Genomic DNA, 25,130 nt, shown 5'->3' with positions numbered 1-25,130 from the left:
TCTCACCTTTGCTATTTGCCATCGAGTCAGTAAACAGGTAAACACTGTACAATATAATCGAATATTTACAGTCGTAAAACCACGGTAGTTGAACAAGAAACTAAAGAATTAAATTTTATCCCCACGTGTGCTCGTCAAAGCGCAAGTAGGTCAAAGGTGAGGTGTCAAGTGTCAGGCGTCTGTTGACCGCGACGTGTACGGCGCTGCGCGAGATTTACGATCGCGTGCTGCACGGCAAGTTCAAGTGTCGCAGTCCGCTGCGCAGCGACGCTCTCTACCCCACCATTTCCTGCAGCAGCGATATGCCAACTCCTCACTTTCTTGAAGCCTACCTGTCGGCTCGTGCTACACCTGTTTACCTGTTTCAGCAGCCAATCGAATCGACGATTTCATCAAGATTTTGTCCGGCTAGCTAGGGTCAAGACCTTCGTTACTATTCGCTTTCTTGTAGCTCGTCTCGTCAAACTTTTCATCGTAGCTTTCTTCTATGTTCGCACAAAAGACTTTTTAAAGTCAGCCGGAAATTTGGACACTTAGGTTGTCCCCCTTTTCGACACTTTGCTGTCACTTAGCAACACTGTTGTTACTCATGGTAACAATTCAGTTTACAGACAGGATTTCTTTTTTCTTTATTTGCTGCTGTCGCTTTATAACTTATATTGAAGGACAAAGATATTCATGTATCTGTTGCTGCCACAGAGCATGCTAGTTACCTCCCTGTAAGCAACATTAACGACTCATTACTACACAACACGCGAAATGCACGAGGCACTTAATGACCTTAAAGGGAAAAGCAAGGGTTTAAAAGTTGGGTTTAAATGACAAACAGGACAAGTCTGTTTACAATTCTCGACGATAACAATAACACATATTGTAAGGTTTCCTTGTTTCTAACAAATTATTGAAGAGATTGCAAAATATAAATCGAGATCGCTCTAAAGAACTAAAGAAGGATGAAGGAGACCTGATAACACCCAGCATCTCATGCCATACACTTAATTGTCCGGAACCGTGTAGACTTGTTCAATCAGTACCGGTGGTAGCTTACCTCGGGTACTTCGTGTAATACATCGTTTTCCGCGCTCACTCTCTTCAGAGATGTGACATTTTATTTTTTCTCTGTAGTCGTGCAATGTCTCACCTGTCGGCGCACGAAGATGCAGTTAACTGACAGGGAGCAGGAAGTTGTTAGTGGAATTCTTGTCACATCACAGAGGACAAACGTCACATTACCCGAGACAATGCACGTTGCGTGACACATCACTCACGTCACGTGAGCCTGTTCCAACGTAGGTTGCAAAATGTTCCTCTCTCGTTTCACCTCGTAGCACGTTGGCTAAATGTTGGCTTCCACACCTACATTTCTGCTGTTAGGTGCGCTGGTAGGTACGGATATACACAGGTGGACAGCTGACCGTCTTTTTGTGTTTATTTAAAAACCTCCTCAGAGGTTCCAAGGGGTAGGTCAAATTGGGCGCCAGTAACAAGCAGGGATCAGAAATAGTATCAGTAATTCTAGCGAAATACTAGAAAAAATTCAGTAAAAACCTTGTAGACAACTCTTTTCGTTGATGGAAAATGGATATTTGAACCTCAAGTTGAGTTAGGGTAGGGTGAGAGGCTTACTGACTCATGACCACAGTCAGCAATCCAGTCTAAATAAATCCCTGCTCAAGGGCGATAATTCATTAAGCAGAACGCCGATTGTCGAGTTTCCGTTTTAGTAGCACGTCACATAAAACGTTTCTATTCTTAGGAGTCACGGGTCACCGCCAGGGTCTCAACTGTGGAATCCAGAGTAACACAAGGCCCTGGGAGTGGCAGCCCTTGCACACCGACAACCTACCACCAGGCTTACAGGGAGGGCAGCGAGGCGAGCTCCTGGCTTAAAGAGGATTAACTCTGGTCAGATGTGGAAGACATAGAAGAATAAAAGACCTGCGAGATGATTTGGAGACCTTTCCAGCCCAGGCTGCGATGAGAGGACTCGGTGTTTCTAGAGACGAAACATTAGCGTTGTGTCGACATTAACTCCTGTTGTATTGGGCGACTTAACACCCAGTGCTAGTCGATTTTAAAATATTGTGAGGTCCAGGTTATTGCGCCATCAATCAACGTTAACTTATTGTCCACGTGACATTAAGGCATCGTGTCACGGCTTGCAGAGTTGTGAAGATATAACGGTCGATTCACAGAACCAGGAGCTGAAGGTCTGACTCATAAAGAAACTGAAAATCTCCGACCTGCTGGTTCATCGCGACCAAACGAGAAGCAGCCGAGTCTGAGCGTCAAACCGGAGAAAAGCCGACCGGAGACATAGGACATGGATACAGACAATCCAAGAAAGTCCACCAGAAGTGCTGCTGACATGAGGGATTCCGACAGAGAACGGCTTCGACCCTGGGATCGGCCCGACTATCAGCGCCAACTGAAGCTTGCAGATCGGCTTGCCTCCCCTGTACAACGTCCCACGTGGGACCAGCAGCATCGTCATGGCGGGGACGTCGATCTGCGTCGTGGCAGCTACAACAGCAGCAACAGCTTGGCTCGAATCAACAAGCAACATTCGCCTCGCACCGCTTCCCCTATTTTCCCGTGGCGGGGTCGTCCATTGTATCCGTCACCGTACAACAGCCGCACGGCCACCCCGGACCAGCTGGACGGCATAGTGGCTCGAGTGACCAAGCCCACGGTGTCCACCCGGGGTGGCGTGGACTTGCAGGGCAAGGAGTTCGAGTACATCAAAACGCCGAAGCTAAAGACCCTCCCTGTCATTCATGGTCTCGAGCGCCGTTACCAGGGGCAGCAGTGCGTCACGTCCGCGCAGCTGGACGCCATCGTGGAGCGGCTGACGCGCATGACGTCAGCATACCATGCTAAGTTCGCACCCAATAGAAACGTCTGGGTCGACATGGAGCCGGGCGCCCACCTAGTTCAGCAAAGAAAGCACCAGGTAGTGATGTGAGATGCTTCGGGTAACTGCAACTTGATGCAGGTGAAAACCCAACGTGTGAGTCAAACTTCATGGAAAATCTTGTGTCAGTTATATTTAGCGACTGATCATTAGGCAAACCTTCAAATTGAAGGCATATGTAAACATTTGAAATGAACAGTACAAATTTTTTAAAGTGAACAGCACGCAAATCTTCCAAACGAACAGTAATCAAATAGGCCCACACTACCGACGGATATCTATTTGGAGTTAGAACTAATGGCTTTGTCATGTCCAACAAATACTTCAAGCAGAAATGTTCATTTTCAAAGAATGGTCGTCGAAGAGGCTAGGGATCAGACACAAGTGCCAGACAGAAGTTTCTTATTAAATAATTTTATTATTTGACGGACACGAGACAGAGGAGGCGCCGAAAAATAAGTGGCTTGTGCCGGGGAACACATCTCTACTAAAGCAAAATTAATTCCCTTCATTGAATGTAAAATTTATTTGTGTTTAAGGTTTTGAACATAGAACTAGTAAGAAAAGTCTGTTTACGTAGAAATATTCTTTGGTTCATTCACTTCCGAGGAAAATGGACGATGGCTAACCGAAACATTTTATCTGCCGCCGCAGCTTCGCATCACTTTTTTTTCTTATTTTTTTACATTTTTTTTAAATACCGCTGGAGCCATCGTGTCCACATTTATGGACTGGCTTCAATCCTGGTGCGACATCAAACGAGTCTAGAGACAGGAGGAGACCTTTCCCTAGGATTGCGTGGGTGTCACGTGACGTGCCTGTTGAGCGTGGGCTCGCGCATGCGCCGTGGCAATTATTTGTTGACAAGCGCTTCCGGGCGTCATGCAATTATTTGCAGTCTTCAAGTTCTCCGGATGGGTGATGGCGGGCTGCTTGTTTGGGAACAATTACCAGCAATCCGCTTAATTCTTCTGACATTATATTGGGCGTACTTTCGGAAAACCCGGACACGTGCTGGGATAGATGGTCATCACGAAAAAAAAAAGACCGCGTGTGGGGAAAAAAAAGAAAAAAACCAACCCCGAAAACAGAACCCTTAATGTCAGGAACTAAGATTATTTTGACCTTTGCCTGAAGGCCAGTATAAAAAGTTGTAGATATAAAAAAGTATTGTATATGCATGCCAAAAAAAAAAAAGTGAAGATTAGCTAGAGGTATGGGGTTGGAAAATTATTAGCAGACTTATTTTCGGTGGTATGTACATTTTAATGGCGGCCAAAAGACTGAAATACTTAGAATGGATTGTCACGTTGAAAAAAGTTAATCAGAGTAGGTCGTGGTTGTAGTGGTTGTGGTAGTGGTGGACGAGGACTGAGAGACTTTTGTGTGTACAGCAAAACTAGAATATTTAAAGACATTTTTGAGTGAGTGATGTGATGCACTTCTCACTTTCTCTGTCTCTCACACACATAAACACACGTATGCACACAAACAAACAAACGCACGGACAAGTAAACACTTTCGCGTCTGTTGGATTTTCAGGCTCAACTTTCGAGTGCTGTGATATATAATGACGAATGTCTAGTGAGTTATTTCTAAATAATTTTAGCTGCAAATTACAACATTTTTGTTCTTTATTGACTAAACTTTTGAGAAACAGTATGTTTTGAGTCGTTTTTTTCTGGGTCGTTTCACAAGCGTGACTGTCTCTAGCTTCGATGAAAGAAAACGTCGATAAAATGCACCCTACTCGAGCTTTAAGTCATGGAAGAAAAACCGAGAATAAAATATGGTCATTCAGAGGGTACAAATAGCTTTGGGGGTTTCCAGGAGAGTAACATGTAGCCCTAGGGGTTACTGATAGAGTGGGCGAGATTTCTGATTAATGGTTGTCATCGCAGGCTGTGCTGTGTGTCGGAGTACACACCGCGGCGATGGGAGGTGAGGTTGATGGAGAGACAGCGGTGGAGTGATGAATCCAAGAGAAGAAATAGCCATCAGCTAGACTTACACCAGGCTAGGGTCAAAGGTTAGCCATTTGAAGAAGGTCCAGACTGAGACTTCCAGACAGACATGATCAAACAGAAGCTTTACAGAATTGGATTTAGTTCATTGTGAGAAACTATTTTCTGATAATGACCGAAAAAATCCGCTTTGTTCTGTTCTCGACAGATAAGCCAGTAAACTCGCCTCCATTATGTTGTGTATAATTCGCTTCATGTTTCATTACATCACGAACTTGTATTACTGGACTGCTGGCAGACGATTTTTTTTCCAGTTAACTACTAAAACGAGGCTGATGTGTACGAAGCTTCCGGTTTAGTCACATTCTTTGTTTAGGCTCGCGAGACTCACAGCGAAGAACTAAGCGTTGGTCTTGGCAGACAGACAGCAGTCCACGTATACACGCCCTTGATTATATTAATCCCTAAGGAACATTTTTAATAGTCATTAATATGATTATATTTACTGTTTCCATGGGGAGTGGTGTTTTGCTGCCTCACAGCAGATGTCTGTATAACAGGACACAATTAGCTTCTGTCGTCAGACAAAATGTCAGGCACTGTCTGCACTGCTACAAAATGTCGGTTGAGGACTGTTTGTCGCCCTTGATAATTGGCCGTGAGAACTGTTCTGCCTCCTAATTAGCTCGACATTGTTCTGCCTGAACGCTTAGGTTGAGAACTGTGTTTCGTCCCTCCTACTAATTTAGCTTGAGGACTGATTGCCTAGCCCCAAAATTTAAAGAGTAGCTGCTTCAATTTTCCTGAACTTGCTCGAGCTTTGCTGCGAGTGCTGTCCCCTGTTTTTCAGAAAAAAACTAGCCAATCGCGTTTCGCTCTTCTGAGGTTGTGCACATTGGGCTTGTAACGCCATCTAGCGGTAACATTTTCGAGGATAATCACACACAGCGTCACCTCCTGATGTCTTTATTAGGCAATGTTAACGATGTCGACATCAGGGGCAGACAACAACGGTCCTTGTACATCACTCCTCGTCCGCCGAGCGCCAGGTCAAAGGGCACTGAGATGTTTATAACGCTGAGTAACGGGCTCAGTCTCGACAGTTACTATCGATTACAGAGGTCAAGGGCACCAGACAAATCACCTGAGGTTCGTTTATGAGGAGGAGGAGGAGAAGGGGGGATTACACAGTGAGTCTCCATCTGTACGTGACAAGGGACGTGGGCGCGCATGCACGTACTGGAAACGTGCTCGAGGGCACACGTGACGCATTGTGACACACGTGACGCTCTTCCACACGCACACAAATAGAGACACCTGCAGGGAAAGAGGGATAACCAGGTTCGATCCGTGCCTGCTAAATTTAGTGACCGCAATTTTTAGATTATTGGGCCGTTAATAATATAATAATAATAATAACAACAAACGAGGGATTAATACAGCACACAATCACACTCGTAAAGGAGCGTACTCTCAGCACTCAAGACAAGCAGGTGACAGGTCATTATTCTAAAAACGACCTCCACCTCTGTTTCAATCATTAACCAAGACTTCCCCTGAAAACTTACTTAGAACCGTGCTGTAAACTCGCTAATCAGGAAGTCTAGTGAAAAGTGACCCGTGCCGGGTCATCACCAGCAGAGGGACAAGGCTACTTTGTGGAAGAAAAGACACGAGAGCTGTGATGAGTGCCAAGACCCGACACGATGAAGCCGCCAAAGAAGTGCAGAGCTCGGAGCTAAAGGCATCTCGTTAAGGGAACCAGTCCTCAGGGAGCAGGGCTACAGAATGAAGGGCTTCGTCTGACTGCACGGGGAAGCGCGCGACTAAACGAGACAATTATTCTACAACAGCGAAGTGGCTTTACGTCCAAACTACGTGAAGCCACGTTACAACGTGAGATCTGCTGTCAGAAATATTTTAAGTTCATGAGACCTGGAATAGTTGAGGTGGATGAGGTCTGCTGGGTGGGTTAGGAGTAGTTTAACAGTGAGCTCAATTGTGGATCATGTATCATCTTTATGTCGCCTCCATCATTTTACTGCACAATAAATCTTTTGATAGCAAGAGAAGATCGAATTCCTTTAGGATAATTGGATCGCTGACAAATATTTTTCTGCAGTCGTTTGACAGTTGAACTGCATGAAGTATCGTTAGACAGCCAGAGAAAGTTGTCTGACTGCATCCCAAGATACTTGACTGCATTAAAAGATTCTGTTCCACTGCTTTCACATGACAAGATCCTTCATTGTAGTCCAAGATCCTTCATTGCAAGCCAAGATACTTGACTGCATCGCATAATATTTTGACTACACTGGAAGACTCGTTCTTGGCAAGATATTTCGAGTAGCTGAGGAATAGTTTTATAGTAGAAGACCATGCGCGCTTCGCGGAGTTGAGAGTCCTGCAGGCATGAGGCTGCATAAGGTTTGTAGTTCATTCCCATACATAAAACAGTCCATAAGCTACAGAGGAACGAATCTTACGAACACCTTTATGCATGACAAAAGTCGACACGAATAATTGTGCACCCTGGAACAGGTCACAACAACCACAGACTTCGGTTCGATGTTGCCTTCACGCTCTAGCGGCAGTTATAGCCCTTACCTCCAGCAGTTGCGGCCCTTATCTCCAGCAGTTACGGCCCTTATCTCCAGCAGTTACAACCAGTAATCTTCAGCAGCTACGTGGCTTTTCATTATCCACAGGAGCAGCTGTTCAAGCAGCTGATCGAAACTAGGATTTGTCCAGGAGCATGCGCAGTGCTGCTGAAGAGATTAATTTCCTGTTGCTCTCGTCTGCCAAATGACTTTGTCCAAATCAACACGTGCACTCGGACTTTGGTCTTCCTCCACAAATACTGCATCAATAGATGACAGATGAAACTTCACATGACGGTGTAGAGCTGATATGAGTGTGGATGCTGGTACAGTAGACAATCTGTTCGCTTATGTTGTTTTATTGTGTTGGTAATATTAATACTCTTACAACAATCCTCTTATTGTTTGTGACCACCGCCAGGTAATAAGGGATTTCATTTGACGAATAAAACCAGGGATATAAAGTCACGTGACAGCTGGCTGAGTCACATGATGAACGTGCTGGTTCCCAAAATAGACGACAGCACCGGGTGATCCGGGTTACAGGTTCCTTTTACTGATAGTCGATATCAGCGTGAGTCAGGGTAAGTAGGAGTGTGAGTCACCTGAGAGCTTGAGTCAGCTTCAATTCGAGCAGAGCAAAGTGACCCACAACTGGAGGCAAAGTGATCCCCGACAAAATGCCAGGCAAATCCTCCATTTTTTTTATTTTATAAGGGCGATAATTTTTGTCCATAACCCCCGTAGACTTGCTGAGACCGGTAACTCAATTCTCATCTCCTCTTGCATTTTTCTTATGGCGAATCAGCAGCAGGAGCCACATCATGGCGAGATAGTCCAAGTAATATGTTTAGAGAAAAATCATGTGTGCCAGATGCGAGTTTCGAACTCACACCCACGATGTTAAACTGCTTTGCCGACAAGCTCTGTACCTAAGACTGCCCATTGGAGTCAACTGGAGGCAGCCTCACTTTAACCACCTTCTCATCTTTGTAATCATCCCATTAACATAAAATGACAGCAAAATAATTATAATCTGGTCGGAATTATGTTAAAGTTTAATTATGGCAGTATCAACTCACTCTACAGTGAGGAGACAAAGAAAGTATTTACTTGCACTTTCATTTCAGCATTTCCAGGTTCGAAACACCTTCATGGGTTCCAAGAACTTCAGTGTATGTCAGTCAATGTTAATGGGAATGACATTCATTATGATCATAATGATAGCGATAGATGGTGATGACATTCCTGTCATGATAACGACGACGACGACGACGATGACGATGAAGACGACGTTGATTATCCCTTTTGTCGTTAAAACCAGATTTTCCATATCTGTTGCGCAAAATCTTAATAATATAAAACTCAATTATCTAATGTTAATTAAGAAACATTGATCAATATTAATTAAATTAATTAATATTTTTTGCTCACTTAACACTATCAACTTAATGTGGGAATCGGACCGTTACTGTGTCAACGTGGAGTCAAAGTTCAAAGTGCTCTGGTGTTACCAAATCAAGAATCGAATCGTCCTGTGGCCGCTTCTGAGTTTTGGGTTGAAAGCAACATTGTAGCTTTGGAGAAAGAGTAGGAGGATGTGTAAAGTCTGTGGCATTCACTTAGAGAGGTACAGGTCGGTGCCTCTCGTCTATCATGCCGAGCAAATTTAGACAAGGTCGTAATGTGAGAGAGCATCCTACGAGGAAGCTAAAGAATTCAGTAAAGGAAGGAAGGGGAAATGAACGAGTAATCGATATGCTTGGCGGCTGGCACTACCTCATTTCTTTCCCCCCGACTTATCCCTTGCCTCCGTCGTCGAACATTAAACTGTCAACCTGTCAAGTTACGGAAGGGTATATTTCTCACGGAGCATGAGTAAGTTTGAAGCAGTGAAACAATAGACCGGAAGCTGAAATCAATTGACAGCTGAAAGAGTTAGTGCGCAAATGTTAGCCACAGTAATGCACAGTAGTATTATGTATAATAAAATAATAATTGTAAAACACAACAACGAAAACTAGGACAGCTGTTAGGAAGTTGAGCGTTGTTGCGCAGTTGTTGCAGCAACAGATGGTGGTAGTTACGTTGATATGGTGACATGGTTGATATTACAGACTAGTAGTAATAAAGTTGTAATAGTCGTGAAGTACACACATATAGATAGTTATATAGACACCGAGATATACACAGAGAGAGAGACAGGTATATAGACACGGTTGTGTAGACACCCATACAGAGTTCACATCAGCAGCAACTACTGCTTTTGTTTGTTCGTGTGAGTGAATTGTGTGTGTGTGGGTTTTGAATAACACAAATTATCCGTCATTTCCCTGCCTTCATTTCACGACATCAGCTACCCGTCTCCTGCTCCCCTTCACCCCCCGGGCGGCCATTGCAACCCGCTGTTGCGGCCCGGCATGCCCGGCTGTGCGCGAGTAGCACGTGTTTGTGTGCGTGTAGTACCGGCCTGTCTGTCGCCGGAAGCACGTGACCTATAGCGCCTGCCCAGAAGGAGGAGAGGCTGTCGCCAGGCTGATGCAGCAGTTGCTGGGGAGGGCAGTGGGGGTTGCTGGGTAAGGATGAGGCAATCGATGGCGGAATTCCTGGCGCGAAGCAGCTGCCAGCCGCCAAGTGCAGGCGGCAATGAGATGTCAACATGGAAAGGTGGCTCTCCGCGAGGAGAACCTGTTGCACAGCTGCAGGTGGATTAAAAAAAAAAAAAAAATACCACCACTGCTCACCACCCCCCACAAACAACAACAACAAAACAAAAAACAAAAAAAAAAAACCTCCAAAAAACAAAACAAGAGAGAGATAGAAAAAAAAGACAAAAATGCTGAGAACAGTGGAAGCTTAGGTGAGGGAGTGAAGGTGTGAGGAATCAATGTAGAGGTGGGTGTACAGTGCGGACCAACAGTACCAACAGCGTATAGAAACATGGTCAACAGTGAAGGCAAACAGAAGTATCAGGGCACTAAGAACGCATGTAGAAAGCGGACAGACAGAAGGCTGAACGAATAGGGTACTAACACCACATTAAAAGCGGGCCAACAGGGTACCAAAAGATTGGACGGGGTTGGGGTGGACATGTCCCGGGTACTGGTTACTATGAAAGAGTATAATACCTTGGGAAGGTTTGAGTCTGGCGACGAAGACTGTCTGGTTATTGACAGAAAGAATGCGCTGAAGTAGGTTTGTTTACTTTATCGAACTTCAAAGTGTTTTGTCGACCGCCATTCACTTGAAAAGTCAAGATGTTGCCATTCAGCAGAGAGCTTTGTACATACTGGAAGAGACAGTCACTAGCACTTAATTTATTCACACCTCTTGTGACAGCCATTAGAAGGTTGTAAAATCACATAAAATATTATTTCCAAGCGTGCTTTGCGAGAAACATTCCCCCAAACATTGAATGGCCTCGTGGATTGAATGGATGTTATAAAAACATAAACAATCTCTAGTTGTTCGTATGTTGGAACTTAGCTCCCTGGAAACTAACAGAACCTGCTGACCCTTCGTTACACAAGACGAATAATCCTGCAACATGGTGGCGAAGGTAGAAGTATCAGTTACAATCTGAAATCCTTACTGTCCTTCTCTCTCTCTCTCTCACTCACAAGCACACAAATAAACCGGAGGTATAGAATGAGGTAGAAAGCATATTGGGTGGACATTTTGAACTGTGCGTGTAAGGGCGTGAAGGAAAGGAAAGAACAGTGGAATTCATCCAAACCTATCGGAATTAGCACGGGAATAATTTTATCCGTGTCGACATTTGTTCGAAGTATTTCTTGGACTTTTTTTTAACAACCAAGCAACAAAATAACAACAAGTGTCGCCCTAGAAACGCACTGCGTACATGAAAACCGGAAATGAAGTGTCTAGCTTACTCCAGCGCATGCGCGTCTCCTGAGCTGCTTGTTCATCATGGCAGGCCTTTCTTTCGTCTCTTAAGATCCTGACAAGACAAACTCACACATAAACACTGTTTGAACGGTATGGAAAAAAGGACAGTCAGATAGAACTGAGAGATTTGCCTACAGCCGACTCCAATCGACCATTCTGGAAAGACACACCTGACGGTTCTTCGTCTGTGACGTTCTCTCGGCAGTAACGCATGTCTGTGATGTTTGCTCTACATTAATGCACGTCTGTGACGTTCACACCACAGCAGTGCGTGTATGTGACGTTCGCTACACAGTGATGCATGTCTGAGATGTTTGCTCTACAGCAATGCGTGTATGTGACGTTCACTACATGTCTGTGACGTGTATGTGACGTTCACTACATGTCTGTAACGTTTATGTGACGTTCACACCACAGAAATGCGTATGTGACGTTTCATCCGTGCTGTTAAAGTCTGTTATCTACAGCTACAGTCAGTTTTGTCGATCTGGTTTTTTTTTTTTTTCGCGATGTGCATGTGAGCCGATAACAGATAACAGCTGGAGAAGACAGTTTCTATACAACGCACCGAGATCAACGGAATCTCTCTCGCGCGCACACACACACACACACGCACGCACGCACACACATACAAATCAAGGTGAAACCTTTAAAGCGCATTTTGATAGCCGGAGAAGAATAAAGGAATAAGGAAACGAAGAAGACATAAGAGCAACTGAACACGTCAGGGAATCCGCTGAACTACGACAAATGATCGAAACACAATCAGGCAGGCAGAGCAAGAGAGAGAGAAAGAAGAGAGAGAAAGAGAGAGAAAGAGAGAGACACAGAGAAAGGTCTATTAAAAAACCGGCAATCGTGACATTTTATTTTATTTTTTTTTCTCGGTAGAAAGATTTGTCTGACTCCATGTTGCCGATCGAAGGACTCACGGGTGAGGCAGTGACCTCGGTGACAGTCTGTTGTAAGCGAACTAACAACAACAGACACATTTCTTATGGCTGGGTACCCGTGTGGTGACGCTGACCCAGCTGTTGAGTGGGTACCCGACCCTTTAGATGGGTGGGGAAGGTAAGATAGCGAGGATGAGGCGACGGGCGCCGCCCTCAGAAGGATTTTCCTGAGCATAATTCTTGAACTCTTGTTTCATGTTATATATATATATTTCATGCTGTCGTAAAAATAAATATATTTTGAATATTTATCAACATTACATGACCCTGTAATACCCTGTTACAGTGGTGTAATATTGCCACGACAGTACAAAGTGTCAGTAGGTTATTAATGACAGTGTGGTATTGTTTCTGTGACAATGTCTATGTAGGCTTGGTGTGGTGTTACTATGACGAGAGTTTGATGTGATGTTTGGGACAACAATGACGATGTGTTGTGTGGTAATGTTCCCACGGTGTCATTACACTCCACACGGTGTTCCTGTTGCTTCGATGACTTTTGCATACCGGTCTTGACTCGGTTCAGTGAGCGCGGGCTCTGCTGGGGTGAGACCAGGGTTCGTCGGAATCTCCGGGTGACTGGATGGCAGGACGTACCCGACAATAAGTGTCGTCTGCTCTTTTGTTTCTAAAGACGAGAAACTGACGTTCGTGCAACGTCAGACAGGTGGCGTCCTATGAAACTGAATATTGTTTAGGCTTGCCTCATTGACTACCATGGTATAACTGAGAGTTCTGGTCCAGAAACCTGGTCAACAAAGGAATGGTAAAAGCTGATTAGTTCGTGACTAGAGATTGATTGATGATAGAAGAAAGACGTTAAAACACATCTGAGGTAGCCAGAGATTGGCCAGAACAACAATCATTGGGGAGAGAGGGACAAAGACTACTGGATCGCAGATGCTATGACTAGTGGTGGCCGAAAGAAGAAGACGGCGTTGACAAAAAGACAAGAATAAGAAGAACAAGTACCACACAATTTTTTTGTGAGTAAAAGTAACAAAAAACTAACAAAACACCCAGAAAAAGTAACAAAACTAGCTCTCCGCTCAAGTGGTTAAACAAACATTGCCCTAGGGGAGGCCTTTAACGAGTTAACCGAGACCGGAAGTCTGTAGGTTGGACGCTCGCATTGTAAGGAGCAGACTGGCAATCCTCGTTTGGCCCCCCACGTGATCTGAGGTCAGAAGTTACTGACCTATGGCAGGTCATCCTTGACTGAATTTCTCCCGTTAGAACAGGGTGAGAGAGACTTCGTAATGTGAATGGTTCCGTGTCAACAATTCCAGATGTTGACTGTAAACAATGGCCGACGTGGTCTTTGCCTGACAGGACAGGAATGTTGGGCACAGGTCGAAAAACTGATGTCAAGAAAAACTTCAGGTAAAGGTATTTCAACATGTGCTCGGTATTTCTTCCCATGTCCTGTACCTAGGACAGGTAGAGACAGTATTGCGAACATATGCTGTGGGGGAAAGGCACACGGACAGACGTAGTAGTTGAACAGGTCCTGCACCTCCACTTCCCTCTTTCCCGTTAGTAAGCCAGTTCTTCCTTCAAGATACCTTGAAGAACAATCTTGGACAGTGTCGTGCCGAGTCACGTGACCAAAGCACACCAGTTTACTCCACTTGACTGATGCTGGTCCTGGTGTCCTCAGAATGTAGAGGCCGTGCTTTGTCCAAAGTCATGGGTGTTATGTTCTCCATACAACATCCGGAGCAGCCCCCATCAGTCACGTGTTCTTGAACGCCTGGGTTCTCCTTTCCGTATCAACAAACACGATTGACATTCGCAAAGCATTATGGGTGGTACGAGGGACTTGTATAGATCGTACTGTGTAGTAAACCTGATGCCATTGCTGCTTCAGGTCCCATCCAACCCAGCCATTGTCGCTGCTGCTGCCGCAGTCCTGTCCTACAGCTGTCGTCTTTCGACAGCTTGGCTCCCAAGTACTTAAAGCTGCTCCCTTTTTGAACTGTACTCCCTTCACCAAGATCCCTGCTTTGCCCTTGCCAATAACCATCACCTCGAACTGTCTGGCAGTCTGCTGGAAAGGTCTTGTCGATGCCTGCCATCAGATCGATGTCTGCAAAGAGAAGGTTATAAATCGGCTTTGCACCCATGGAAATGGAATGTGCTGGTCGAATACGAATAGTATTCCGCGAGATGGTGAACTTTACAGGTAAGCCTATTGTCATGTGAAAATAAGCTTCTAACTCTACTGCACTTGTTGAGCTCAGACAGCGGTTCGATGACTTGGGCGAGGCCTTCGATATTGCATTTCATTCAGGAACCCTTCTTGACAGACTCTGTCAAAAGCCTTGATGAAGTTTCGACATAGGGTTCGTTGATGCTGAAGATGTTTCGATATCAGGATGTGACAGTTAAAGATCATCTCACCTCTGATCTTACCTTGTATGCGGCTAGCCTGCTATTCTGATAGGAGTTCATCAGCTGGAGTGCTCATTTTCTGTTCTCAGACTCTTTGGCATAGAACAGTAAGGGCCTTTGTTCATCTCATCCTAACCCTAACCCTTGACAGCTCTTTGTCAGAGTCATTTGACTTTCCTCACTTGAGACTGTGTACCACTCTTTCAACCTCTTCTCGGAGGACTGGTAGGCCTGAAGGTTTGAGGGTCTATTCCGGTTGTTTTGAAGGATGTCTGTCTTCATCTGTAAACTGGACAAGTCTTTAAAATATTCAATCCGTCAGTAGACTACAGGAGTGATTTTTGTGTCAAGGCGACCATTGGTGTCTTTGATGACTGAGGTCACCGGTCTGGGTGAGGGTTCTTGCTAGCGAGTTGGCCTTTATTTACAGTCACTCTGTGCCATTCCCTTGTCAATGGTCCGACATTGGCCCTCGATAAAGTTCTCCCTAGCTGCCTTCATCAGTTTCTTGATGGACCAATTCACTTCTTTGTACTTGGAAGTTGCTTCGGACTTATTTTTCCCTTTCTCTCCTCGAGATCCTCCTTTGGTCACAAGCAGGATGTCGTTCAGGACCCAAGGTTGTTTCTTAACCTTCTGACTCCTAGCACTTCCTGGGAGTAACGCCTCTTTGATGTTTCCAAGCAGGGTGTTTACATCACAGACCACCGAGTTCAGAGCAGAGAGTTTACCTGTAGCTTTGGTCTTGAAGACCTTCGCTAAGTTCTGGCCTTGCAGTTTCTCGAAATCAAAACAATTGTGCTCGAGCTTCACTTCATCTTCAGGGTCGTTAAGACAAGGTAGGAGTCTCATGGTTGCTACCTGTTGCTACCTGTGTCAGCGCCTGTATATATCCCAATCCTGGTCATGTTGGGTGTCTATGATTTGAAGTATCTATGGAGATTGCCTGCTGGATATGAGTGTACAGTTGATGATTGCTTCAACCGTATTACAGTACACGAGGAGCCTGCGACATGCTCGGTTTGGTCATCCCCCCCTATACTCTGTAGCAGTTGCTGTCCCTCCAAATCCTGGCCAGCTGACCTCTGCCAGTCCCACAATATCCCACCGGTACTGTTGTAACTAGTGAGTGAGTTGTTTCACTTTGCTGGTAGAATGTGAGAACGTTTCACGCACCAATGGACACACACACAAACACACACACAAACACACACACGCGCGCGTATTAAACCGATCAACACAGAGATATATTCTGCTAACAAGCGGCTGACAAAAATGCAATCTCACGCCGCCTCATTCAGGTGCAGACTAGTCTGCATCCGACCTGACGCCACAGAAACCGATTCAAACCAGATTTGGCCAGAAATGCGGCGCGAAAGACTGGTAAATACACGACAAGTCCGCTCGATACACGTTGTAGCTCGCTCGTGTTCTCACCTTCACACTCACCTTATTGATCTCCGCCGCTAGTTAAAAATCAATCTTTATTTATTTTTTCTTTTCTGCCGACAGGAGTTCCAGAATATTTACCAGCAGTTCTTCCCGCATGGCAATCCCTCCAAGTTCGCTGTCTATGTCTTCAAAGCGTTTGACACTAATAAGGTTAACTGCTTCTGGTTTCATTTTAGTTGCTTAGTGTATGCGTATATAGACTGTAGTATATAGATAGTAGTAAACAAGGTGGTTTACACAGAAACCAGATACGGTCATGAAACTCACTATTGCAAAATCTTTTAAGAATGTTAAACAACCAAAAAAGACAAGAAAAATTTTGGATACTTGAGAGAAAGTTAAAAAACCTTGAGATTAGTGTTTCAGATTCCAGTTTAATACAAATTAATCCATTCTTCACAAGAAATGCTCACACATTGTTGAAGAAAGTGATCAGCAATGGATGTTATCATCGGTGTCCTTGACATTATCGTCTTCGCAAGTAGGAATTATCTTACAGCAAATAATTGATAAACTGTGAAAGAAGACAAGTAAATGTTCTTATTTGAATGCATTAGCCATGACAGAGCATTTGAAGAAATTTGGTAGCCAAACATGAATTTTCTAACCTGTTTTACACTTCTATTTCAAAGGATGGATTCATCTCCTTCAAGGAATTCATACAGGCTCTGTCCATTAACCTCTCGAGGGACGCTGGATGAGAAACTGGACTGTGAGTCTTTTTCGTGTTTGTATTTTTAAACTATCATCTTGTATTGTTATTGGTTCTTCAAAGTGTGAACTTCAACTGAAAGAAAGAAAACGAAGAAAGAAGAGGAAATTTTACACTGCTGTGGGGAGAACAAAAGGGAGCTTGGACGAATGACGAATACGAAACTACGGGGGAAGATTGCGAGCTCTGCGTGACCTGCAGACCACTGGCTGAAGAGGTCACCAGAGACATTCTGTCGGTGCATCGTTAATTACTTTCTCCAGCCATCTTTTTCGTAAACCCTTTGCCTGATTGTTTCTGCATCTATCATGTTGGCATGAGACAAAATGCTGTTACTTCCCCCTCTGTTTCTCCCCTCGTCCATCTTCACTGCCAGTTGGAAATGCTCGCTTCCGTTTTATTTCAGCTGCATCTATGTCTGGGGCCATGATCACAAAGCAGTCTTAACAATACCTCAAGGGTAGATGTAGCTAGGGGCATTGCGGGGTCTTAAAGTAGATGAAGACCTAGAGGCTGGAACTCTAGAGGCCGCCATTCACAGTTATGTCTACAGAGGGTTTGCTAGGGCTGTGGGTACCGAGGGGAGGTAAACCCAACCCAAGGGTAATAATGTACCTCTAGATTATAACTACCAGTTATGGCCCCTTCTTTTGTTATTATCTCATGGCCACCTTTTGTTATTTCATCCCCCAATCTCCCACTGAAATTATTCGTCTGCTCTTTATTTCAATTATTCTCTGTATTTTATTTCAATTATTCTCTGCATTCTATCTCAATTATTCTCTGTATTTTATTTCAGGGGCGTTCAGCCTGTACGACCTCGACAATGACGGCTTCATTACCAAGCAGGAAATGGTGGAGATCGTGGACGCCATCTACAGTATGGTGGGCAACCTTATGGACCTGCCCAAGGACGAGGACACCCCAGAAAAACGTGTCACCAAAATCTTCCTCCAGAATGGATATGGTAAGCAAACTGGGACAATGACCTTTGGCATGACCTGTGACGCTGGCTGAGCAATCACGGGCCACGAATGTCTTTCAAGAAGACAACTCTGAAGAAAAATGAATAAATAAAGCCAAAGCAGCGTTCACAAGGCAACTTTATTACAAAAACATACATTGGGTTTTCACGAGACAGGTAAATGCACAAAGTAATAAATAATACATATAACGAAATTCGTTGGGTTTGTCAGATTGCTAAGGTAGAGAAATAGAAACGCGAGGCTTTGAAAATAGACGAAATGAAATGATGAGGCAAAAATAGATAAATTTTACCCGAGATATAGAGGAACCATGCTAGACAGTCCATGGACTGTCACGAGGATTAAGAATGCTCTTTTCCTTTTGCTTATCTTCCTATGCTTTGAGCCTCTGAACCAAAGAAGCAGACGATTGTAAGGAGCAGATAACTGAAGCTCATTTCTATGCATCCTTTCTATTCCTCCCTTCTGTTCTTCCTGCTTCTCAGACTCAAACCAATCAAACACACACACACACACCCTCGCTCAAACGAGCCACAGGCGCACAGAGACTGGCACGTGACAGCGTGAGATCACGAGAGATCACGATAAATCACGAGACTCCTGCCGCTGAATGCAATTTTCTTCAATTGATGTGCCGTTTGTGTGTGTTTTCAGAATCACGACAACTTGTTAACGAAAGAAGAGTTCCGAGAGGGCTCCAAGTCTGACCCGTGGATCGTACAAGCTCTGACCATGGATATACCACAGAGTCTACAGTGACAGCCGCGACACCTGCAGGGACCTGCCACACCACAATGCTTGCCTCCCTTGTACATAACACAATGCTTGCATCCCTTGGAATACAAGGGTGCATGGACTTGGAATGCCACAATGCTTCCAGAACCTTGAACATACCACAAAGACTGAGGTAACCTCCATCCTGGCAATCACAACGGGTTTGTTTTAGCGAATAAACAATTTTCCAGGATCTTGTGATCCTTTCTGCTCAAACATCACATCATGGGACAAAACATCCCAAGACATGTTTACCAGAACCAAAAGTCAAGTTTTCACATTCCTCATAAGTGTTACAAAGTCTTGCCTCCTGCGTGACCATCACATCAACATTCGCCAAATTTTGTCACGAATTTAGAGTAATGAGTCCGGTTAGAAGGAATTTACAACAGAACCTTCTCTGATGCCACTGACGGAACGGGTCCATCTTTAAAAAAAAGACACAGAAGCCAAGATGTTTACCGTTTGGTTATTCGAATCTTCTTGGAACATTTCTTTGTAGGAGTAAAACTAAATGCAAGGACTCACTGTAAAAATCAACACCACAGTGTCTGAAAACAATGAAAATTATTGGCGCCATGACATTGTGAACGCGTGGACAAGCGCTCAAGACTCGTAGAATAACAGCATGCAAGCCAGCAAACAGACAAACATACAGTATCTAAAGATGTAAAACAAGTTCATCTGAAGTCATGAATACTTCTACTGATCATGACGGGAAGAGGAACTCTGTATAAAGACCCCTGCCTCTGTCAGAAACTTTGGCACTACTTTCTTCCGAGCAGGAAGATTATGAGTGAGAAGGCTCATGTCTACTGTTACTGTTGTTCAGCAATCCCTATGTCTAAAACTAAACACAACAAACATTTGCTTTCCAGTTACTTACTTCAATCTTCACAAGAATTTGACAAAGAAATGCATTATTTTCTGTAGAGCAGGGAAACGGATTACATCTTTTCATAATTCCGGAAGACTTTAATAAATTTTATTACTTCTTCGACTAGAAATCTTTTCAGTAAAAGTCAACTGCCTGTAACTATACCTATTACAACAGTAATATAACTAACTATATATACATATCCACATATGTATGTATCCCTGTTGTCACGTGGTGTACTGATGACATTATTGAATGCTTCTCTCATTGGCTTCAGCGTGCGATGCCTTTACTCGTATTCTTCTCGGAATTGGTTTCTTCTGTGCCACTCATCAACATTTTCCTCTTCCCTGTGAGTGCAACCTTCAGGTGACAACTGTCAACCTCGTTAATCGCTCGGGTCGTCTGCTCCAAACCTTTGGCTTTGTCCTGCTTCATGGTCGATGAAATACTTTGAAACTTTGACAACTTTGAAGGATGGGGTGGGACTCAATGAATCTCTGGCTTCCGAAAACTGCGGCATTGTGGTTGTTTTCTGCTTCACTTTTGAGTTGTTTATTTATGACATGTTGATTTGTTATGTTGGTCATCACAGATTGGTTTTTTTTGGTTGTTACTTGTCCTCGATTTTGTATTTATAATCTTCATCTGAGAGCTTTAATTCTTCTGTGAATAAAGTATTTTCAACAAAAATGTCTAGCAGCAACATTATGGCAACAAAAAGCTCCTCTCTCAATTTCCTCCTCTTCTTTCATGAGCTTTATTCATGTTTGTCTCAGTGTCTTCCATGCATCCTCCTCCTCCTCCTCCTCCTCCTCCTCCTCCTCCTCCTCCTCATCATCATCATCATCTCGGATTAGCCCTAACTGCCAGTCAGTTCACCCTTCTAAGGCGCATGCGTGCTTGGCTCCTGCTTGTTCCATTCCTAAAGGTCAGTGTCAAGTGTATCACTAAGAGACAGAACATCTTCAAAGTTTTATTCTGTGATTTTTTTCTAGTCGTAACGACTCAAGTACCCTTCATCTGCGATTAGATGTCATTGGCACTGCGCATGCGTAACAACTGACGTCAAGGATTTATTTTAAAAAACCTGCCTGGAAGCGAACTTTCCGAGAACGGCATGAGGTGATCGTACTAGAATGTTCATCCAGCGCTGAACGCAAGGAGATAATATCTTGTAGTGAACAAGAAAACCTCCCTCTGGTCTCTGTCTTACATTATCCTCCGTCATCATGGCTTTCATTGTAAACATCTTTTTGTGGGGCAGGATAGCTCTAGGGTAGGCTGTAATACACTGTATTATACTCTGGGCCAGTGGGTTGACTGGCTGCCATGGAAACATCGTGTGGCATTCAAGGCAAAAAAAAAATTCTTTTTAATTTGTTTTGCTGTTTACGTCTCAGCCATCGCCACTTGATAATTATGTCTGAAAAAAGAACTCCCTAAGGCGTCGGTATTAATAGGGGAGATCTTACTTCTCTTTTTTTCTCGAACACCCAGAGTGAACAAGATAGAAAGTAAAAGAGAAAAAGGGTGTTTGTGTGTGAGAGAGAGAGATTAAGAGGACAGCCAAGACATGAGGAAAGTGGGCGAGATGAGAGCGGACTCGACCTGTCAAATACCAACTGATAGCAGCTCTGACTCCAAGTCTATGAACACAAAGTGAAGCGCTACACACATCTTAGTTTATTGTCATGGTGTGCACGACTGGCATGCAGGACTTTGTTATCTAAATTATTCATAAGCCGACCATTAGAGCGGTCTGATACCAAATGACTGTCAAAGTTCTTTTGTCACACACACACAATCCTAAAGACAGATTAAGAAGACGGACATACAGTTGTAAAGGTGTAACCCTAACCCTACAGTGTAAGACTACATGTTATCTGGACAAACCTCCACACCACCCCCAGACTTTAAATATTTGTTATATACGAGACTAACTAAAGACACGTGCCAGCTAACAGACTGTGTATACTTCAAACAGGCTGTCTTTCTTTCAAACAGTAGCAATGTTTACGGTGTATAATTTAAACAGATGGCGTTTATTTCAAATCGGTTGTACACATATGCAGGTTTTGTTAACAGCTTCCCTTAGTCTGTCAATAAAACAATAATAGTAAATGCAGGAGCATGCTCTTGTCGTTTAAGAACAACGAGACGAGGACAACATACAAGGGACAGAAGAACAAACAGCTTATATACGACGGAAGAAAAAACACCAGTTCCGATCATGAATTAAAGAAAGAAAAAGAAAGAAAGAAAGAAAGAAAGAAAGAAAGAAAGAAAGAAAGAAAGAAAGAAAAGAAAAGAAAAAAAAAAAGAAAGAAAGAAAGAAAGAAAGAAAGAAAGAACCCGTCCCTCCAACACACAAATATATAAGCGCAAAGAATAACCAAGTAACAAGGACCAAGAGTATCGTGATTTTGCAAAAGGAAGACGAGCTAATAATAAATAAACTGCACACGAAAAGGCACGAGAGATAGGTCTGTGTCACATCGGGTTTCCTGAGCACAACTTCACTCAACCCTCAGCTGACGTCACATCCGGGACGCCATCACATCTGCGGCAACACAAGGCCAGTGCAATATCCGTAACGTCTTTCTCAACACGCCAACCGTGTCGGCGACAGCTGGTTGGCTGGTTCACTTGTCACGTGACACATGAGCGTTGAGAAGTGAACATTGGACCACTGCGCTACCGGGAGCTCCATGCGTCCGCCCAGCGGCGAAAGCTCACAAGGGCAGGAAAGACAACTGCTTCTTGATTAACATCTGCTGGATTGCAACCCTTGATATGCCAAGGCTGAAAATTATACAATAATAATAGAAAATTCACAAGCGTGCTTTGCCTGTGTTAATTGAAAAAATAATGATGATGATAATAATAATAATAATAATAATAATAATAATAATAATAATATAATAATAATAATAATAATAATAGACCATTTTGTAGGAGTACTTCCCCGTGTGAACAGGAGCAACTTACCAAAGACTACAAAGGAACCGCCAGTCAACTGTACACCAAACATTCAAGTGTCAGCTCACAGAAGACACATAAATGGAAAGTAACTGAGTGGATAAAGAATTGAGGAGTGGTGGGATAAACTCTTGTACTTCTCGTACAATATATGTCTTGTACATGCCTACTTGTCTACCTAAAAATAAATTACAAATAAAATATAAATTCTGTAGCATATGCCAATGCATGCTTTGCATATACTTACATCAATGTAGAAATATAAGTATTTTTGACATGAACATTCACTTTTCCATCCAAACTAAGGAATGTGTGATTAATGTATTTATCTACTACCTAGCATGTAGAATGATAAAATGTTTTCACAAATGTATATTGTATAACTGTATGTCGGTAAGTGAATGTGGTCTTTTAAAAATATTATTTCAAGTAAACCTTATCGGCCCTTCAAATCAGTAATCAGAGGATCAAAGCTTTCTGAAGTATGAGTGTGTGTGCGAATGAGTGTGTGTGTGTGAGGGAGTGCGTGTGTGTGGGTGTATGAGTGAGAAGTGCAGAGAGAGAGAGAAAGAAAGAAAAAAAAACCCACACATATTATCTATCGTGATCTTTATATATCTATTCTGCCACACTGCTCATTGCTATCACAACCTAACCTCAACAGCAATAACAACAGAGGAATCAATGACGACTGGCCTTGTGTTCACGGTAAACATGTTGTGTTCACACCAGTAATAAACACATACCAGCAGGCGGTGTGTGTGTGGTAGTTCAAACTAGGTCGGGTCACCATGCAGGTCAGGGTCGCATGTTTCCTGCTGCTGATGAGTTTGCAGTTCTGATACAAACTTTCATCTCAGCAGCCTCCCGAATCCGGTTAACATCCATTAGAGATCGGGTGACCGCTAAATGGTTGTTAAATTATTATTTTATAATTATTTAGCTGTCTGCTTGATAGTCGTATTGTCAGGGTGCTTGTGCGAGTCTCCACGTATACATCCGGACATTTCCACTTTCTTTCATTCCACACAAACTACATCTAGCAGGCCCTGTCCACTTTTATTATACACCCACTCCTTAAACACTGTTCATGTGTGTGTGGAGGAGACACAAGACACTCCATGTTTGTTATCGAGACCATTCCAAAAGACTTCGGATTCCAGAATATCCTCCACACGGCAATGGACACCTGGGAAAGTTATTACAACAGAATCAGTCCTCACCTGCAGTTTCAGTCCTGGTGAACACACCTACGAGTCTTCAAACTCTGAAGCCGGGTAAGGACCATCTTTGTGTTTGTACTCACTGTGTATCACTTGTGTATACACATCACTTGTGTATGTACTCACTGTGTACTCACTGGTCTCATGATAGAAGCATCACGTGTGTGGACAAAGTCATTCGAGAACCTATGTCCTCTGAACTCCAACATCAAACGTTGACCCTACAGGTGACCCTTCACTCAACTCGTGACCAAAGGGAGGTTGCTGTTCTGTGGGCTAATGAAGTCTGTTGCAAGATCCACTTCTGCTGCCACCTTAGTTGTAAGTATTTAATTAAACAGTAGGTTTTTTTTTTTCGAAAACCCGATTCCAAACAATTTAGCTTTTCCCCCAAAAGATGGTTCTCCGGAAATGGAGCAAACACATAAAAGTCATAATTATCACACCCTGCAACCTAACCGGATGATTTTTTTCAGGATGCTAGTAATACAAGCCCTTCTACAAATACAAGCCCGAGTTAAGATTGTCAGCAGACAATAATGATATTAATATATAAACAAACATTATTAGCCATGACGATGTTACAGAAGAAGATGAAGTAGTTTATTAGAATAAATGTAAATTTTTTGTACGTGAAAAAATAAAACATCCCCTGAAGATAAGCCTAACGGATCTTCTGGAGTAAAAATTACTATCAGACCCGGTTTTATTTTCGGGTAAACACAGTAGCAAGGCACAGTCCCCCTCACCCATCTCCTCCTACCCATCCACTCCAACATTCACCTTGACGACCTCCGTCTCAACGGAAAGTGTAAAATTTAGCCGTTGTTCAAATTTTATAAACTCAACTTCATTCTACATCTTTCTTTTGAAACCTAAGAATAGTTTTTTCTCACTCTCTCCGTCTCCCCGTCCCGCAATGTGACCTGACCTGACCTGTCTGTGCTCCTACCATGCCGACACTGCCAACATTTGCATCTGAAACAGTCTCGCCATGTCACCGTGGCAAGCATCAGACAGAGCTAATGTGCCCCCTAAAAAAAGAAAATCATGGGTGAAAGTCGTCAAGTAGGTGGCAATAAATAAATATCTCAACAGAGAAAGATACAGACAGAAATACACAGAGATACAGAGACAGGGAGAGAATCAAGATGGTGATAACTCATTCAACTGGAGGCGAACTTGGTAAATAAACTTAGTTAACTAACCTTTAAATTTGTTGCTGATATACCCTGTATTAGGAGGAAAGATTACAGACATTTTTTGCCTAAACATTAACATGAAACGGAGAATTTATAACATTTTGTACCCCAGCCAAAGCCAGACTCACCCAGCTTTTCACCCCCCCCCCCACTGATAGTGCGGGAAAAAAAAAAGAAAAAATATTCTG

At 43.5% G+C, this 25,130-nt stretch overlaps 1 protein-coding gene and 1 long non-coding RNA gene across 2 annotated transcripts in view; both read left to right on the top strand.

Moving 5' to 3' along the window:
- Nucleotides 1-20,228, top strand: part of LOC112574746 (neuronal calcium sensor 1-like) — a 34,536-nt gene extending 14,308 nt beyond the window's left edge. Inside the window, 6 exon segments of the mRNA XM_025255983.1 lie at nt 16,247-16,336; nt 16,819-16,863; nt 16,865-16,898; nt 17,698-17,849; nt 17,851-17,865; nt 18,539-20,228. Of these exon segments, the coding sequence (XP_025111768.1) occupies nt 16,247-16,336; nt 16,819-16,863; nt 16,865-16,898; nt 17,698-17,849; nt 17,851-17,865; nt 18,539-18,643 (441 nt within the window). The 3' untranslated portion in view covers nt 18,644-20,228.
- Nucleotides 20,229-22,749: 2,521 nt separating this feature from the next.
- LOC112574748 lies at nt 22,750-25,097 on the top strand. Its single transcript, XR_003101487.1, has 2 exons — nt 22,750-23,794; nt 23,892-25,097. It is a non-coding gene; the product is annotated as an uncharacterized LOC112574748 (long non-coding RNA).
- Nucleotides 25,098-25,130: the final 33 nt, after the last annotated feature.

The sequence above is a fragment of the Pomacea canaliculata genome, linkage group LG11 (genome assembly GCF_003073045.1).
Source record: "Pomacea canaliculata isolate SZHN2017 linkage group LG11, ASM307304v1, whole genome shotgun sequence".
NCBI classification, from domain to species: domain Eukaryota; kingdom Metazoa; phylum Mollusca; class Gastropoda; order Architaenioglossa; family Ampullariidae; genus Pomacea; species Pomacea canaliculata.
Note: the sequence above shows the minus strand (reverse complement) of the source record. Positions and strands in the feature narration are given on the sequence as shown.